The 18538-nt window shown below is 39.3% G+C and overlaps 2 protein-coding genes across 3 annotated transcripts; both read left to right on the top strand.

Annotated features, from left to right (window-relative positions):
* Window positions 1–1857: 1857 nt before the first annotated feature.
* On the top strand, window positions 1858–6686 carry LOC108890504 (glucose-induced degradation protein 8-B homolog). 2 transcript variants are annotated; one of them, XM_018687375.2, is made up of 5 exons: window positions 1858–2042; window positions 2361–2488; window positions 3077–3273; window positions 3419–3616; window positions 5302–6686. In XM_018687375.2, exons 2-5 carry the CDS (start codon window positions 2368–2370, stop codon window positions 5473–5475), a joined length of 690 nt encoding a protein of 229 aa, XP_018542891.1. In that variant the 5' UTR covers window positions 1858–2042; window positions 2361–2367; the 3' UTR covers window positions 5476–6686. The 2 variants fall into 2 exon arrangements, with proteins under 2 accessions (XP_018542891.1, XP_018542892.1); XM_018687376.2 differs by lacking the exon at window positions 1858–2042 and adding an exon at window positions 2059–2180.
* Window positions 6687–6828: 142 nt separating this feature from the next.
* LOC108890505 (solute carrier family 17 member 9) lies at window positions 6829–16147 on the top strand. The gene is made up of 13 exons (XM_018687377.2): window positions 6829–7414; window positions 8464–8661; window positions 8784–8923; window positions 9962–10061; window positions 10148–10272; window positions 11316–11412; window positions 11522–11618; window positions 11745–11832; window positions 11935–11969; window positions 12467–12588; window positions 13784–13839; window positions 13937–13966; window positions 14092–16147. Exons 1-13 carry the CDS (start codon window positions 7290–7292, stop codon window positions 14259–14261), a joined length of 1383 nt encoding a protein of 460 aa, XP_018542893.1. The 5' UTR covers window positions 6829–7289; the 3' UTR covers window positions 14262–16147.
* The last annotated feature ends 2391 nt before the right edge of the window (window positions 16148–18538 follow it).

Raw genomic sequence — 18538 nt, 5'->3', positions numbered from 1 at the left:
ATGCTGTTCTTATCTATCTTATCTTATCTTATCTTATCTTATCTTATCTTATCTTATCTTATCTTATCTTATCTTAATTCTAAATGTTCCTTTAAATGTTGGGAGTCCAGTATGTTCTGGTCCGGCCGTGGATGAGGGTCAAGTGGCGGTGTCAGGTGGGGTGATAAGGTTTTTCAGGGACGCCTCGAAAGACAAGATGAAGGTGCTTGAGTTTGTAACACTGTCAGAAAACCAAGAAATTACTGCACCATTACAGGCATTAGTCCATCCATCCATTATCTATACCACAATCATTTAAGGGTTACAGGAGGCTGGGGCCTTCCATCGTCTGTGTCAGTTTAGATCCAGAATATGAGGCCTACTACAAAAGACTGGAAGGATACTGCGATTGTTTAAAGAAATCATTTCAGTACATTTCTCTTTTTGCTTTTCCTGTATATTCATGTGCAGATGATTCAACCCTATAACCATTTGTCTGTGCCTAATCTTTCAGCTGTTGTCAAACATCAGACTTTCCCCTTTGTGAGTGGAACAATCTACCAACTCGGGTGTCATTCCTGGATAATCCACAGGGAAAAAGTAGGGCAGATTCCTCGGGCCTGTGAACCTTGCATGGGCCCCTGAAAGACACTGTCTTTTCTTTTCCAATTTTAACCAGATTTTGTTCCCACACCCAAACAAATGCCCCAGTACACACAGAGAAGTGTTAATATGACACCATAAAGGTCACCACAACCACTGCAACCATTATTAATATTATTAGTTTCACCTGTGGTTTTCCTCCTTTGTCAAGTGTCAGATCTTTCCTTTGATTTGCTGAAAGAGCCAGATAGAAAATATAGATCTGAATGTGTCTTAGTTTTCAAACATTTGCATTAATGTGTCAATAGGAAAGATTATGTTTTTGATTTACAAATGCTCCTCTTGCAAATACTGAACTATTCCAGTGAGATATACACTGTTAAAGAAAGTAACTGACTCTTTTATACATAAAAAAGGACTTGAGGAAGTAACAGCAGTCATTTTAAGTCTCTTTGTGATTGTTTTGCATCCCTTTATCATCATTTCAGATGTTATGTGCTGCTCTGTGGTTGTTTTGCATTCTTTTTTGATTGTTTCGCCTCTCTTTGGGATTATTTTGCATCATATTTTCTGTGTTTTATTTACCTGACCTCTCTGACTTTCAAACAAGAAACGTTAACAATCACTTCATACAGTTTAGTAATCCATCTGTGGGTGCACCCACCCAGGGCCCTGTAACAGATGATCTGGCCCCCACAGAGCCCTGACCTCAACATCTTGGAGTCAGTCTGGGATTTCATGAAACCAGAGAAGACACTGAGATGGTCTAAATCCACAAAGGAGCCCTGGCAAGTTCTCCAAGATGCTTGGAAACAACCTACCTGCAAGTGACTTGGAAAATTGTGCCCAAGTGAACCTATAAAAACTGGTGCTGTTTTAAAGGCAAAGGGTGGCCACAACAAATATTTAGTTTTTTTCTGTTATCTACACATGTATTGAGTTCAGTGATAAATAAAAACCATTAATGGCATTATTTTTTAAGCATCCTCACTTTAGTTTTAGTGCCTAAAACGTTTGCTCAGTATGAAGGCCTATATATAAAATCAAACAGCACATTCTCACAACAGATGAGAGTTGACCTCTCAGTGAACACCCAGGCGCTGTAAGAACGCATTTGGCACCATTTTATTTGGCTGTTTCCTTCAATTTCCTGAAATAAATACCGATAAACAAGCATATTTCGGACTTGAACATCTCACTTCGCTGACTAGGACTGTTCCTCGGCAACCGTGACGTCACCGTGCCCACCAATCAGAGAGCTCGCAGGGCTGACGTTCCTATCGCGAGGTTATCACATTAGCTTGGTTAGTTAGCTAGCCGCGAAAAGCTTGACTGTGTACCCGCGGCTTAATTGTTTTTAAATTCTTCTTAAAAGCACCGAGAGGACCGTGCATTGCTGTTTTATCACCGTCTCCTCACACCTGCACGAAAGGATAATCGCCGGACCGTGTGTTTGCACGGTGGGTTGTGTAAACGCACACAGTCTGCTAACTAGCCAGGGAGGAAATGGGTTTGTTTTGGAAACGTCGGTGAATTTCTAAAATATTTTTAGTGACGCTAAGAAGCGCTCAAACACTGTTTAAGAGCAGAAATATCATGTATGTTATTTTCTTATTAATTGTTATCAGTAGCGTGTGTATTATCTATTTGTACTCAATTGTTAATACGCGTCTGTGCACGGTTGTAACATTTCTGTTCGTGTAGGAACAAACTGTGACCGAGCTGTGTCAGTCTTGCTCACGTTTTGTTGTATTACCAACGGGTTTATTACTTTCCAGCATCCCAATGATGAGTTATGCTGAAAAGCCAGAAGACATCACAAAAGAAGAGTGGATGGACAAACTAAACAATGTTCACATACAGAGGGCGGACATGAATCGGCTCATTATGAATTACCTGGTGACAGGTGAGGCATCTAGCGTTAGGGCAGAGACTGTGAGCTGAATATACAACTTGTATTAACCAGGACTGCAACTAGAAGGTATTTACATTAAACAATAATCTGCGAGTTATTTTCAAGATGATGATTTTGTCTTTAAAAAGCTACCTGTACAAATTATAAAGTATACTGAAGTTATTATCACTTAAGGTCAAGAAAAGCAGAAAATGTGCTCAAATGATAAGATGGGTCATGTTTGGCATTTTTACTTTTTACATTTAGATTTAATTAATCAGTTAGCAGTAGGTTGTGGTTTTAGATAATGTTCTTACATATCATATAGTCTTTCTGACCGATGGTTAAGATCCAAACTCTTGTCGTGAAAAGAAAACTAAAGAGTTGTGTGCACTGTGCTTCACTTGAACCCTTTTTATAAAGACAGTGTTATAGTCCTCGGACCTTCCTCAGGGTTCTGAGGACCTAAATGTTTTAATAAGTTGAGTTCAATCATTGAGTTAATTGACTAATAAATTAATTAACTGATCTCTGCAGCTCTGCTCTCAACTGTCTTTTATCTCTTTGCTCTCTGTCTGTATCTGTTTCACCCATTTCTAGAGGGATTTAAAGAGGCAGCGGAGAAGTTTCGGATGGAGTCTGGTATCGAGCCGAGTGTGGACCTGGACTCTCTAGATGAAAGGATAAAGATTAGAGAGATGATCCTGAAGGGACAGATACAGGAAGCTATCGCACTCATCAACAGCCTACACCCCGAGCTTCTTGACACCAACCGATACTTGTATTTTCATCTGCAGGTACATTTGCACAAAACAACATGATGCATGATGAGATTATGTTCTTTGTTTTTCCTGGTCAAATAGGAAAATATTATGATACTAGATAAAATCTGATAAAGGCTGAACCTCAGAATTAATTATGTGTTGTTTATTCTCTTTGCAGCAGCAGCATTTGATTGAGTTAATCAGGCTAAGGGAGACTGAGTCAGCACTGGAGTTTGCCCAGACACAGCTGGCTGAGCAGGGGGAGGAGAGCCGGGAGTGTCTGACAGAGATGGAGAGGACACTAGCCCTTCTGGCCTTTGACAACCCAGAGGAGTCGCCCTTCGGAGACCTGCTTAACATGATGCAACGGCAAAAGGTCAGAGTTAATTGTTATATTGTTTCACTTCACTGTGTCACCTCAGTATTTAAGTCCCCGAGCAAATCTGAGATGTAGGCAGTGATTTAGGGAACGTTCACTGATCTAGTTTGGTTCATTTGGTACAAACTACAGAATAAAGTACTTCAGTGCTTAAACATTTAATTGATTTAACTCCTCTGAGACTGTGCAACAACAATAGAATATTGTTATGGTATCATAAAAGTAGTCTTTATGGCAGAAAAGTTGTTGAATGTAACTTAGGTCCAGTGCCTTTTTTAGCTCTGATGTGCTCTTTGTTTTCATAAACAAACCTGTAATGAAGCCATTTGGACTGACAGTCATTGGGCACTTTTATTGACTGTCATTCTGTGTCATCAGCACTAGATGGATCCCTATGGCCAAAAAAACAAATTCCAGAGACTGACAGAAGGTCATGCAGCACTTTACTGCTTCCCAGTTTCTCAGAGTCCAGGATTACAGCTTCAAATGTCTTGTTTTGTCTGATTAACAGCCCAAAATCAGGAGGAAATCAGAGTTTTCAGGTGGTATTGGTTTGGTTGTTTAGTCTGCAACAGAGTTCAGTTTCCAGGTTTCACACAAGCCTAAATGAGTCATACTGTTCACCTGAACTGAACCAAACATGGTAAGTGTGAGAGCATCTCTTAGAACACCTGAAACCAGGCTTCTGAATTCTTGTCGTTGTGTGTGTGTGACTCTGCCTGCAAACATCAGGAACACAGTGACTGTAGGCAATGAGTGAAGTTGCCTGTAAAACACTCCAATATAGGAGACAAAAAAAGCCTCATCACCACAGTCAGAGAGAAAACTCTTTCTGCAGGAAGGCAAACAAACAGGAGGTCCCTGATTGGCTTTTTACCCAAAAACAACCTGATATTAACCCATTGGCAAGAAACCATCAGATACTTGTGGCTTGTATCCATGGCAGGAGTCATATTACAGCTCCAGGGAAAAAGAATTCAACACAGAATATCTGGATACATTTACCATGACGTCTTTACCTCCTCCCGGCACATTAATCACAACAGGCACAGAGTGAGCAAAAGCACACAGTGATAAAGTGAATAAATGACAAAGAATAAACGCACACTGGCTGCTACGCCTCTCAACATGTTGATGTTCTGACCCATGTGTACTCTATAGTTGTTGATAGGGCAGTGCGATATGATGAGATATATATATATATATATCGGATGACAAAATTTTCCATTCCAAACCATTTCCAAAGGTTTTTGTCCCTATCAATTATTTACAACCAAAAACACGATCCAGGCTCAAAAATAATGGCGTTATCCCTTTTTACATATAAACATATCTTATGTAAAAGTTTGGTTTTACTTCTGCTGTTTCACAGTGTTTGGTCACGTGACTCAACTCGATCATTAACATGTCTAAGCAGACATATATAAATTACATTTGTTGGATCATTTGTACTTAATTTTTGTTGTAAATACAGGCTATTATATGACTGCTTAAAATATATGTTCAGTAGTTGTATATGGCAGAAATTCTTCAACATTAGCGGACATATTAGCCATTTAAAAAGTCTAACATAAACTCGCCATTTAGCACAATATTTTTTAATCGTTTGGATGACGGTTTGCGATCTTACAGTTTGATAAAACTAACGATTCGTTATAATTTTCCTTTGACATGATGGACAGGTGTGGAGCGAGGTGAACCAAGCTGTGCTGGACTATGAAAACAGGGAGTCGACACCCAAACTGGCTAAACTGTTGAAGTTACTGCTGTGGGCTCAGAACGAGCTGGACCAGAAGAAGGTGAAATATCCCAAAATGACTGACCTTAGCACGGGAACCATCGAGGACCCCAAGTGAACACAACAGAGAAGAACAACCACCTTCCACGTCTCCTTAATTTATGATCAGTCAGTGACTGTGTGACAACCAGGTAACATATATGTATAAACAAATTCTACGTTGTTTTTTCATGTTTCATCCATGAGAAGTAAGATTTAACTCATTGTGCAAAATGTAAATTGCTGTATTTGCAAAGTGACAAATTATTTAGTTTAAATACAGATCCTGGATTTTTAGATAGATCTCAGAGACGACAAAATTCAAATTGCTGTTTTATATTTTGTCTTTCTAAAGCCTAAGCCAAGAGTATTATTTATTGTGACCTCTTTTCCCCACCAAGACTTTATTTTGGCAGAAAGAGAGTTGACGGTACAGAAGAGGAATGTTAATACTGTGGCGTGTGAAGAGCCAAAGCTGTAATGGTTCAAAGTTTGAAACACAATTAGTCTTTTTAATGAACATATGTTGAGATTGAGATGACACACTCATCTTAACTAAAATTAAAATCTAAATTTCTTACATCAAATATGAATATTTTTCAATGAAATTGAAATATACACTTTATTAATGTAATGTAATTTAAATTAATATAATATTTTACAATTTTATTTAGTATAATGTTTGGAAGTTTGCTAAAAAATGAACCACTTGCTTTCTTGATTGTACGGTTACAGTATGTCTGCAGGATGAACTGCCTTGTAAAGTGATCATTTCACACGTGTGTTTGAGAAGGTGAAAAAGGGTCCTGGTTGAAATCGGAGATGGCGCCCTGGGCTGGGAATGCACCATCCTCCGCGTGCTCCAAATGGTTGTGTTTGGTTTTACGTTGTTGGGGGTTGAAGTTACCATGATGCCAGTCTCAGTGATGGATGCAGGATTTAAAATGATGCTTGAGAGAAAAGGCTGCTCCAGTCACAAGATGTGATGCAACCAGGGTGGTTTATAGTTTAAACTCGTATTTAAAATCCATAAAATGATTTTGTTCAATGGCTTTGTTTTGATAATTAATAACAATGATCAAAAACATTGACATTTTGAATCTGAACCGGCCGGTTACAGAATTTGCTGTCCATTTTGCCACTTTAAAACCGTTAGTATTTTCACTTTAAGTGCATGTAAGTGTATCTTTTTTTTCAATGGGGAAAAGCACTTGTGCTTGTTTATTTTGTTTGGTTGGTTTACTTTTATATATATATATATATATATATATATATATATATATATATATATATATATGATTATATAAAAAACAAACTTGCTGCTAGATGTCCATCCTTAACTTCTTTTAAGGTTGTATTGTCTTTATAGATATTGGCTTTGACGAACACTTGAGACACAGAGAGCTCACATCCCTTTTATTATTCAACATTTTTAAGATCAGATTTGCAATTATTAAAATAAATAAAACTTTTGTGAATCATAAAAGAGGCTGATTTTCATTTTCTGAGCTGTGCGTACCCATGTATGCAAATGTTACTGGAACATCCACTGGTTTTTAGTGTGCATGTACAAGAGAAAGGTTACACTTGTACAGGCTGATTCAAGCTCTTGATTTTACTATTAAAACTCTGATGGTTTTAAAGTAAAACCGAAAGCTTGACACAACAGATAAGTCTCTGTCCTTTGTACGGCCAAATATGCTAATGTTATACCCAGTGAAACCACCAATCAGCCCTCTGCTGTCAGTATTGCAAATCACTTCCAGGTGCTCTTTGAGTTTTGTTCCAACAAGTTTTACTCGTTTGACCTGTCTGCCTGAGGAAATGAGGTATAGCTGCAGCACACCTCTCAGTGCTCAGAGAGCTGCACAGATACAGACCAGTGTTGTCTGAATGGCTGACAAGTGCAAATCAGAAGATGGCAGGAATGACTCCAATGGTTCTCTGTTGGATCCTAAAGATTACACAGCCAGTGAATCTACTGAAGAGGAGCCGGAAAACAAAAACCTTTGGCCCAGGTGAGACTGCAGAACATTTACATCAGACTGACAACAACATGCTATTTTAACGTGTGTCCTGTTTAGCTGTTGTACTCTCCAGTCTCAACTAGATTACATTTTAAGTTTAAAAATGTTTAACAACAAGTTGCCTTCATATTGTCAGTCTACATTAGATGATACATGACTTCTGATGATGATGAGCAGAATGTAAATCCAGGCTTACTGACTGAAACAAATACACTCAGCTACCTTGATATATGCTGTACTAGCATGTAGAGCTGCAAAGATTATTGATCAGGAGATTAACTGGATTTATTTTGATAATTGTTTTGAGTATTTTTTAAAGAAGAAATTCTTTGGTTCCAGCTTCTTAAATGTGAATATTCTGGTTTCCTTTGTTTGTTTTTAGGCAAAAAAAAAAAAACATCTAAAGATTTCACCTTGTGATCAGCATTTTTCAACATTTTCTGATGTTTCACACACCAAACACATTCATCGATTACTGAAAACACTCTTACTCGCTGCACTACTTGGATGTACTCAAATTTCAAAGACAAATAATGCTGCGCACTCCTGCTTCCCTGGAACCAGCGACATTTTCTAGTCATGCTAACGTCATGGCTCTGAGTATGATAACATCGGTCAGTTGTTCCTCTACTTTGGCCAGGACTGAAATACTCGACTCTCAGTCGTCTATGTCATGGTGTTGTTACGTGCCATAAGCAGGCAACCGGATTTGCCTGAGGTTCTTGAAAAGCAAGTCCTGTTGCCTTCCTGTAAAGCAGGGAATTAATGGCTGGATTGTTGTGCAATTTTGTGGAAACGTTCAAGGTCCACAGAGGCTGATCATGTCAAACTTTTAACTTGTCCAACAGCCTACTTTGGTTTATGACTTCATACCTGGTGATAACATTTAGCTCAAATCACTGCTACTGGAGCTGCTGGCTGTAGACTGTTGTGTTTGTTTACTCTGTTCTGTAGTTACAGTTGCTTTGGTCACAGTTTTTACCAGATGCACATTATGATCCCTGTCATAATGTAGAAACTGTACTCCTTTGTGCTTGCAGACCACTGGCTCGAAAATGGATCCTGATGCTGTTCATGGGCACCTGCCTCCTCTACTGTGCCAGGATGGCCATGCCGATCTGTGCTGTCTCAATGGCAGCCATTTTCCACTGGAGCAAGATCGATTCTGGGCTGGTCCTGGGTGGATTCTTCTGGGGTTACTGTTTCACACAGATCCTGGGGGGACATGCCAGTGACAAGTAAGTAAATAAGCTGATCAAACACGTAGCTATTAAACAACGAGGAAATAACCTTAAAGGTGTATTTATTGATCAGTTAGAGTTTAAGGATTTAACTCTGTAAATGATTACTGTGATATTAGAGTGGGAGGAGAGCGTGTCCTGCTCGTCTCTGCAGCCTCCTGGGCTTTGATCACAGCTGGTACTCCTCTGCTGGCCCAGCTCGGCTCTCACACCCTCGGTCTCATGATGATGGCCAGGTTCCTCATGGGAGTATTGCAGGGTGAGTATTGTACCAGTTACTGTATGGGGAGGAAATAAGTATTTAAAGGAGTAGTTCAGCATTTTTGGAAAATATACATGTTCACTTTCTTGCAAGAGTTAGATGAGAAGATTGATACCACTCTCATGTTTGTACAGTAAATATGAACAGCCATCATTCAGTTAGCTTAGCAAAGAGACAGCGAGCCTCACTCTATCCTTCCTTAACAAAGCCAGGCTAGCTGTTTCCCCCTGTCTCCCGTCTGTAAGTCTAAGCTAAGCTAAGCTAACCGTCTGCAGGCTGTGTATTCCTCATATTTCATATATACCATGCAGACATGAGAGTGCATGGTATCAGTCGTTCTTGCCAAAAGTGGCAACACATATTTCCCAAAATTATAAACTATTCCTTTAAAAAAAAAAAAAAAAAAAAAATTAGACTGATAAAATGAATGTGGATTGTCCATTAATCTCATTTCATCTGTTCATGTAAAGACTTAAATGCAACCCAATAAGGTGTTGCAAAGTAATAAATAATCTGCAGATTATTTTCTCAAATAATGAATGAGTTGTTCAGTCTTTTGAATGTCAGAAACTACTACTACCACTATTACTAATTCCTGAATCTGACACGTCTTTTTTTCCAGTGCAAAACTCAAGGTTATTCACTTTACTTTAGCGTAAAAAATACGATGGGCGAGGGAGCTCAATGCACTGCAATTTAAGAAAACAAATGCAAATAGATACAAGCAAATTAAGAAAGCATCAATTCATCAGTGTGACAACACATGTGCTGCAAATACTCACAACATAACCAAATAAGGAAAGGCTCTATTTGGTTGTAGGAAAATCAGTGAACACATTCACGAGAAGGTGGAATAAAAATGAACTGTGAGGATTCTCAGTCATTCAGTTCAGGTTAGAATATTCAGTGTAGTTGTTACAGCAGTAGAATAGAGTAGAAACTTGAAGTAGACAATGGTTTTCATTTTGTTCATAAATGTTGAATGAACTGTCCAAGCTCATGAGTAAAACATGTCTGTCTCATCTCGGCTCACAGGTGTGTTTTTTCCATCTCTGGCCAGTCTTTGCTCGCAGCGTGTAGTGGAAGGAGAGCGAGGCTTTTTAATGAGCACCATGAACAGCGGTGCTCATCTTGGGTATATTGTACACACACACATAAATTTTAAATCACACCACACTATCTATCTCTGGTGACACCTTTTTTTTGTTGTTGCTCTTTCAGGACGTTGGTAGCAGGTGGGATGGGATCCTTTATGCTGGACTGGTACGGCTGGGAAAGCATGTTCTACTGCATCGGCTTCCTGTCCACATTGTGGGCACTCGTTGTGTGGCAGTATTTATTAAAAGGTACAATAAGTCAGTCACACACCCCTGAATAGCAAAGTAACAGCAGAAGTTGTTTCTCCTCTTCTAACCTCATGATGTTTTCCACTGAGGTCGAAGAAAGATGCAAAGGAGAATTGAAGGATTTAGGAAAAGAGAGTCACAGTATTTAGAGAATCCAACTGCACCTACACCAGGTGTTTTTTTTTAAACCAACTTTACGACACATGGAGGACATGTACAGTGACAAACTCGGTGCTGTCGGCTACAATTCAATAAGGTTGTCCTACACAGAATCACAGGACGTGTTCAGTTTATACACAGGGAACATTTAACCATTAATTACTCAGAGGAAACAACAACAAAATAGATATTATTAAAAGATAAAAACAAACAAACAGGATTCATTGATTTAGTAAAACCACTTTTCTTTGTGTAATATTTAGTTGTGACAATAATAATAACTGGAAATTAAGTCTGTTTGTCATAAAGACTCTGCACTCCTGGATCTGAAAGAGAAGAAATCTATACTTTATGGATTTGGAACTCTGTCATGGAGGATTTTCATCACTTTTGGATCATGTCACAAACATAAAACAGGAGCTCTGTTGTGTCCACATGTACGTGGATCTGATGTGGTGTAACTACGACAGTGTGTCGCTTTAAACGCTGCTGCTGCAAGGAATTATGGGACAACATTCTCTCCTTTCCTTTTGTAAAGGAAGGTCCTGTGTATCCTATTCTAAAGGCGATGGGATAGGAAACACTGAAGCTGATTTCCTTAACACTTACTCGACCAGCTCTGATCATGGCTGCCACTTTGATACTTCCACGTCATTTCACTCAGTCAGGAAGCTCCCAAAGCTAAAAAGACTATTTGACCACAGCCACCATCCCCAGAGGATGAACGCTAATGACTCTGGTGTTCCCTGACGTTTGCTTTAGTGCCATGAGGTTGACTTCTTTGTTTTGTTTTGACAGCTACTAGATGGGTTATTATGAAATTTGAAAATGTGTGTCACAGCATCTCTTACATCTTACAACAGTCTGATATAATGTGCAACCAGGTGAAGTTACCCCCAAGTGGCTGGAAAAGAGGACTGACTCGAAACAGAGTCTGACAAGCACACGCTGGCTGAGTCTTTTTAAGAAGCCACCTGTCTGGTACAGCTTATGTTCTTTATTCCTTTACTATTTACCAACACATACTAATGTGTGTGGTGTATGAGCCTAACCCCATCTCTGTCTGTTTCTCTGTCGTCTCCTCTCTAAGGGCCATGGTCTTTGCTCACATGTGCATATGCAGCACTTCCAACACTTTACTGTCCTGGTTGCCAACATACTTCAAAGAATCATTCCCACATGCCACGGTATGTTGTTGTTTAGATGGTAAACTTGCTGAACTGTAGGCTGGGCTTCAGACTGCCTCCAGTTATAAGTACACTGTTTAAATTCCATTTGAAAGCTGGTTATTTTTATCCTGTCTAATCTTGCAGGGATGGGTGTATAATGTGATTCCATGGCTCGCTGCAATTCCAGCAGCACTTTGTGGAGGATATGTTTCAGATTTCCTCATCATCCATGGTATTAAATAAGTGCCATTATTTAATTTTTATTTTTTTTCATTACAGCATGTTACAGTTCTTGTTAAGAAAAACATTTACATCTCATGTTTTCTTTCTGCAGGTTATGGTATAGCATTTGTGAGAAAGTTAATGCAAGTAAGTATGGAAAAACTACATCAATCCATGTTGTGGAAGGTTTGTTCTGACTAGTTACTGAAGTGTTCTTGTTGGAATTTGTGCACTCTGTTTCAAACATGTGATTACAAGTCTTAAAGCTTCCCAGGGGTGAAGGATGTACATGTACTGTGAATTCCTGTTAACATTATGAGCTACATGAAGTGTAAATGTATGCAAAACTAAATCTCTTCGAATGCAGAACTGGTAATTGACCATACAGCCTGACCACACAAGGCACAGGTATACTGTATATTTTATAATGTAGAAGTCTGATGTGCAGTTTATTGGTGTGAACAAACTGAATCATAAACTTGGATCAAACACTGATCTCAGTCAGGTTGTGAGCAGTAGCAGGTCTTTCCTGTCCTGTGGTTTTGATTTTGTTTCTGTGGCTGCACTTTTTATTTATATTAATTATAACACTGTAAATTTAAATACTTTAAATACCTTGTCTGCATGTCTCTCTCCGTCCTCAGGTCTTTGCCATGGGCGTATCGAGTATGTTTATTATGCTCCTGACAGGAGGAACATCTACCTCATTTACCTCGGCAGTGATTTTTGTTTCTGCAGCTGTGGGTTTATCCACTTTCACCAGCAGGTATGTCTGTGTGTTTAAAACCTCAGATGACTGTTATGGGACTGATGCTGGATTTTTTAAGCTGATACTGATATACAGAAGATGTGCAGTTGTTAAAATAGATGTGATGATAATAATATATATTAGCAAGACAGAAAAATAAGGATAAAACAGAGTAAACAAAATTACATTACTGAAAAGTTCCCATGATTGCACAAACCAGAGGGAAGTAGATGACTATTACCAGACAGAAAAAAGAGAGGCTGTGTTTATGGATTTTGTATCTTTGAAAAAAAAAAACTGCTCACAAATATGTAGTTTCATTTTTTTTAAATACTGTGTAATTCCCAACAACATCTGGGCACTGTTGTTTTTACAAACAATACTCAAACAGGAGTAAATTGCGCATTTATTGGGGACTACTTTCAGCAGGGGATTAATACACATTTGGCAGACAATGCCCTTTGGCATAAAACAGTAAACGTTTGTCTCAGTTTGGCCTTTTGTTCACATGACAATGCCGTGTTCAGGGCCTGAAGACACAAACTTTTGAAACCAGGATCCAGAGTGTAATCTTTTGAAAACACCGCCCCTACTGTCGCCATGTAAACTGGTAATACTCAGTTCTTGTGAAAACAGTGACTTCACTGTCCCACCTCATGCATGACTATCACGCTTTTAGCCGTGTGTAAATAGAGGAAGAAGAAGAAGAAGAATGGCTGACTATCGAGCTGTGTTTGTGCTGCAGACTCATCGAGTTACATCAGCATGTATACAGGCCTGGCATGAATACAGCTGCGTTTTCAGATCAGTGTGCACTAAGATCGTTATCACGTTGACGCATGAACGTGGAACTTTTTTAAAATGCCAAGGAAAAGCTGTTGTCGTGTAAACAGGGTCCTGGTGTAGTTATGACAGCAGAACAGTTTATGAATTACAGTGCTCATGGTAATGAAGTAACAACCTCCTGCAGTGTGCTCATTAACAACAATCAAGCTCTATGGCTCAGAGGAATAAGCTTCTTTTATTAGGCTTTGGATACACACACAGTGCTTTTCATTAGTTTTAACTTTTCATTAATTATCTTATTCTTTTATAGACTAGATAAAAAACACAGAACATCACCAGACTTATCCTTTAATTCCAGTCACGTTTCCTGGTATAAATTATTAGAGTCAGTCTATCTGTTTATGTGATGAGATTCAATGTGTTTCAGTGGTGTGTCTGTGAACGTGCAGGATCTCACTCCCTCGTGTGCTGGTGCTCTCTATGGTGAGTCTTTAGCAGCCTGCATTTTAGTTTCATAAACCTGTTTTAATCTTAGTGTTTTATCATCAGTAATTTAACCAGTGCTCCTTTTCTGCTGCAGGTTTTATGAATATGTTGGGTGCTCTCATGGGTATGTATTGAACATGTTTACTATTTGTGGCACATGGGAAATGTTTTTACTCACTACTGTATCTGGAATTTTAAAATGTGCTAACACCAGTGCTGATATCAGATACCTCCTCATGTGTTGCACAGGAGTGGTGTTGGTGTCCTTGTCAGGCTACCTGATTGAGGTCACCCTGTCGTGGGCCACCGTGTTCTCCCTCATCACTTTAGTAAATGCCACGGGTCTTGCTGTCTTCCTCATATTTGGAGATGCTCAGCGCGTCGACCTGGAAAATTATAGCCAGGTTATTGTGATTTGACCCAGACCTTTTGCTGCAAATACCAGCCTGTGCCTGATTTGTGAGACTGGACATTAGATTTAAATCTTCATCCACAGGCAGTCACAGATTTGTCAGGCGCACAAAAATATAAACACAGTACAGCACAGTGTTTATCGGGACTCACCGGGGCTTTGTGTTTGCTATAAGGTCCTGTTTGCTTTGTCATTGTTTTGACGAACACATTTTTGCTGCTGCATTTAAAAAAAAAAAACAACTTAGGTATAGATTTCCTCTCTTGAAAATGAAGGAACTTGAATATTGTGGGCATGTTTTTGTTCTGTTGTGTTTACTGGAAGTCACTGCATACAGCACTGTATGCTAAATGTGTACAAATGTGTATGACGGAAGGTATTTTTAATGTAGACAGGTTCATTTTCACAAAGAAATGTAACAGAAACCACGAGCTGCTGGTCACTGTTGCATTTTAAAACACGTGCCTGTGTTTTTCTTCATGGTGTGTTGCTGTACAGAGGTTTATTATGATGTTTATTTAAGGTCAGACAGTGTGTATTGAAAATAAGCCCTTGAAACAGATTCTGGATGTGTAGGCAGTAAGAGAGAAACAGTGCTGTTTTATTATTATTATTTCTAACATTATTGGCAGCTTTCAGTACTTTTGTAGCCAATACATGAATCTCTGCTCTTTATAATTTGGTTCCTTTGTTCATGTTCTAACTTCTGCTAACAAATTTTAGCTTCACTGTTTACTTCACTGTAAATGGCTGTGTGGTGCTATGTGCGGTTGCCAGACTGTAGCCAGCGGTGGTCATGGCCACCTGAGGCCACCTCCCTGGCTCTGCTGCTGTTAACAGGTGAATTTTAGTCAAACTCTCAGGGCAAATGCAGGTGAGGTAAAGAGAGAGTTAAAGCCAGGAAATAGCTTTATCAGGCTCTGGATGGACAGGCAACACTTGCTGCTTGGAAAAAAAAATCATTGTTTCTTTTGGTCTTTTCATGGGCTTTGTTGATAATAAGAAAAATATAGAATATCAGCAGATCTATCCTTTAACTGGTCAGGCCACTGCCTGCTGTGGAAAACTTCACTGCAAGAGACTCAGCACTTGTAGCAAATAATACATTTAGGTGTTGGACCAAATACCTGCAGTGTGTTAGTGTACATGTTAAGATGGACACTGTATCTGTCAACCCTATGTTTGGTTTTCTATCAGCTAAAATGTTATTTTGTGTCATTAATGAGGGACATGAAATCAAAGTCCTTATGTGCAATTTGTGTTTAACATTTAGAACCAGCTTCATTCTATGTATTTATAATGACATTATTGCAAATATTTATTCAGCTGTTTTTTTTGTGTTAGTGTTTGAATTATGTGGTTTTGTACAGTTTGGCTATGGTGTTACACTTTTGTACATATATCGGGCAAAGATTTGTCAAATGAAAGACATTTTTTTAATATCAAGAAAGACTTAATTTTCATTAAATGTTTGTTTTTTTTATACATGTGTTGCATTAATAAGCTGAAATGTTTTTAATTGATGAATTTGTTTGCATTAATCTCTCAGGGTGTGGTCCAATCACTGAAAAACTGCCATCCATTTTCCTTAATATTTCTTGAGTGTTGTCAGTATTATCAAATAATAGTGTCACAAGCAATGTATTGGTGTAGAAATACAACACTGTTAAAGCAACACAACACCAAGAAGCATGTCTGTATTATACTGACCATATTTCTCAATGTTGGAAAAAGGAAAAAATGTCTTGATGAATCACTAAATCATCTCTCTATGACATTTTGACTGAACCCATGAGTGTATGTGTCAACAAATACTGATTTAAAAGTATTTTAAAGAGATAAATATGAGGAAAAGCCAAATAAAAAATAAAAGTTACTGTCAGTGTCACTTATTTTCTGTGACTTCAGAGTCCAGCCCGAAAAATACATGCGATTAATTTTAATCTTAAAATATTGAAACAAATTAAAATACTAGCAGAGAAATGATCTGTTATTGAGCATTAGCTTTTGTAAAGATCACTGGGAAACAGACCTGGATAATACAGTAAAACTATAAATATAAAACTTCACATCAGGGACAAGGCGCCCCCTAGTGGACTGGGGCAAAATGCCACTGTGGTGTCATCTCCTACACCAAATTTTTCTATGTGGTCTGATTTGTGTTGAATATTTAAAAGACACAAACCATTATCTCTCTTTAAAAGTTAGACTGAAAACCACCAGCAACACTCCCCAAGACCTTAACTTTGATCTGTAAAACTGGTGGATTAAATCTTTAACAAGGCAGTCTCCCCCCTGTATTACACTATAACAGTTGTATCATGGGCTTCATAAACTATTGAAACTGGCAGGAGGAGACAGGAGGAAAACTCCTGTGCAGTGGGAAAGAGCCATGTTTGAGTTTTCCATCGATTCACCGCGGGTCCAGTTTCAGCACCCCGGTCAGCGCACCGCGCAGCCCCGCAGTGCTGCTCCGTCCACAGCGCTGGAAGGGAGAGAAAACTGCATTACAGCCGGCAGCAGATCCGATCCGATTACTATGAACCCGGTCTGCCCAGACTCTGTAAACGGGGGCAGAAGCAGCATTCAGCGTCTGGTAGCACGTCATGACGTTATTGCTTTAGCCTATGAGGACCGGGACATGAGAGCCACACGCAAATCAGGACGGCTGAAGGTTTGATGTAGAGAAATGTCTTTATATCCAGAAAACCGAGGAATGGTCTGCAGGGTGTTTTAACCAGACTGGACCGGACTGAAGCACGAAACCTGAGTGGACACCATCAGCGGGCCTGTCCGCCGCCTGCCTCACCAACACATACCGATGCCAGCACCGTGGACGGTAGTGTTTGGCCTGTCGCGGATCCATCTCTCGCTCTCTTTTTAAAACCATAGCGCTGTAAGGCAGGGTTGTTTCCACAGAGGAGTGTCAGCTGTGGACCTGAAGATCAGCTGCTGTTCTGCGGGATGAAGGCATGCAGCTGCTCACACCGGAGCCGGGACTGGACACACCGGACAGTTAATTATGGCGTTAATCTGAGGCCGCACAAGAGGAGCCTCAGTGGGTGATCATCAACGAGGACAAGAAGAGGAAGAAGAGGAAGCTTGTTACTGTCTGGTGCAGATGTTTGAATTAGAGTCTTGTTATTCCTGTAGATCAGATTATAAATCATAATTTTAGGTTGTGCTGCAATGGCGTCCAGGCCTGTGAAGCCATGTATGTGGAGATTTCTTCGTCCTTTGTGTGTCAAATGAAAAATGCTCATAAAGCTCTAACTTTCCTCGATGAGGGACGGGATTGCCGCTCCTCGTGTTCACGGCGGACCTTGATTTATTAGCCATACAATTAAGGCACGCGGTGAATGCCAAGAGAGGAATCACACTCTCTACATCCTGCATCATTCATGAAGATGGAAGGAGGTTTACTGTAAAACATCTGCAGAGAGAGAGAGAGAGAACACCTGTCTGTGCTAACAGGAACAAAGACATGCATCTAAGACCAAATCTGACCAAACTATGTTGAATTTTCCCCACAGATGTTGTGTTTTCTATACAGACTGTAAGGATGTCACATAAACCAGGGCTACTTCTACACTTATCCAGAGGGTAGAAGTAATTGTTTCAGCTTTAAAAAGTACATCCACATATTCGTGTTTAGGAGGAAAATTCATACAAACTGATGTAAGGTTGATCTTTAGTGTACTGTCACAACAACTAAACCAATATCAGACAGCACAAGCTTCCCCCTAATCTGAGTCAGTTGTGTCACCTGTACTCACCTGATGCTGCTAGTTAGTGAAGTTAACATCAATATGTGAATGTGCATTAATTGTAAACTGTCACTCCAAGTAGCATGACTGCACAGTTAACCAGTCTTGGCCAAAAATTCTGTAATAAAATCCACTTTAATGTCACTTTTAGTGTTTAAAAAATCTGTGGGTATATTTGATAAAAACAGTTGGGAACTACTGACATAAATGATGTTTTCATTGGATACTTGCAAGCAATTTCTTATGACCTACATGCAGCATTTCCTCCTGAGGTCAGTTTGCTCTGTCTTTCCTGTAGGACTAAATCTAGCTGCATATGTGCTCCTTCATTCCTTGAACTGAGTCTTGCCTTTTCTGTTTATGAGGTGTGTAAATGGAGCTGCACTACTGGAATTAAAAGTATAAGTTTTGTGGTATTCTGTGTTTTTCTTATTGAATCAGCAGCTTACGTGTAAATAACAAAACAATGAACTGATCTTTCTAACATGTAACCAAAAGCCTTGCCCAGCACTTTATT

The sequence above is a fragment of the Lates calcarifer genome, linkage group LG6, assembly GCF_001640805.2.
Source record: "Lates calcarifer isolate ASB-BC8 linkage group LG6, TLL_Latcal_v3, whole genome shotgun sequence".
NCBI lineage: Eukaryota > Metazoa > Chordata > Actinopteri > Centropomidae > Lates > Lates calcarifer.
This window is presented reverse-complemented; position numbering and strand designations above follow the sequence as displayed.

Excerpts from the sequence above, each read along its gene's own strand:
- LOC108890504 (XM_018687375.2), top strand. The coding sequence starts at position 2,368 with ATGATGAGTTATGCTGAAAAGCCAGAAGACATCACAAAAGAAGAGTGG. Across the intron at positions 2,489-3,076 it reads TATGAATTACCTGGTGACAG|AGGGATTTAAAGAGGCAGCG; the intron begins GTGAGGCATCTA and ends ACCCATTTCTAG. Across the intron at positions 3,617-5,301 it reads ACATGATGCAACGGCAAAAG|GTGTGGAGCGAGGTGAACCA; the intron begins GTCAGAGTTAAT and ends CATGATGGACAG.
- LOC108890505 (XM_018687377.2), top strand. The coding sequence starts at position 7,290 with ATGGCTGACAAGTGCAAATCAGAAGATGGCAGGAATGACTCCAATGGT. Across the intron at positions 7,415-8,463 it reads AACAAAAACCTTTGGCCCAG|ACCACTGGCTCGAAAATGGA; the intron begins GTGAGACTGCAG and ends TTGTGCTTGCAG. Across the intron at positions 10,062-10,147 it reads AACAGCGGTGCTCATCTTGG|GACGTTGGTAGCAGGTGGGA; the intron begins GTATATTGTACA and ends TTGCTCTTTCAG.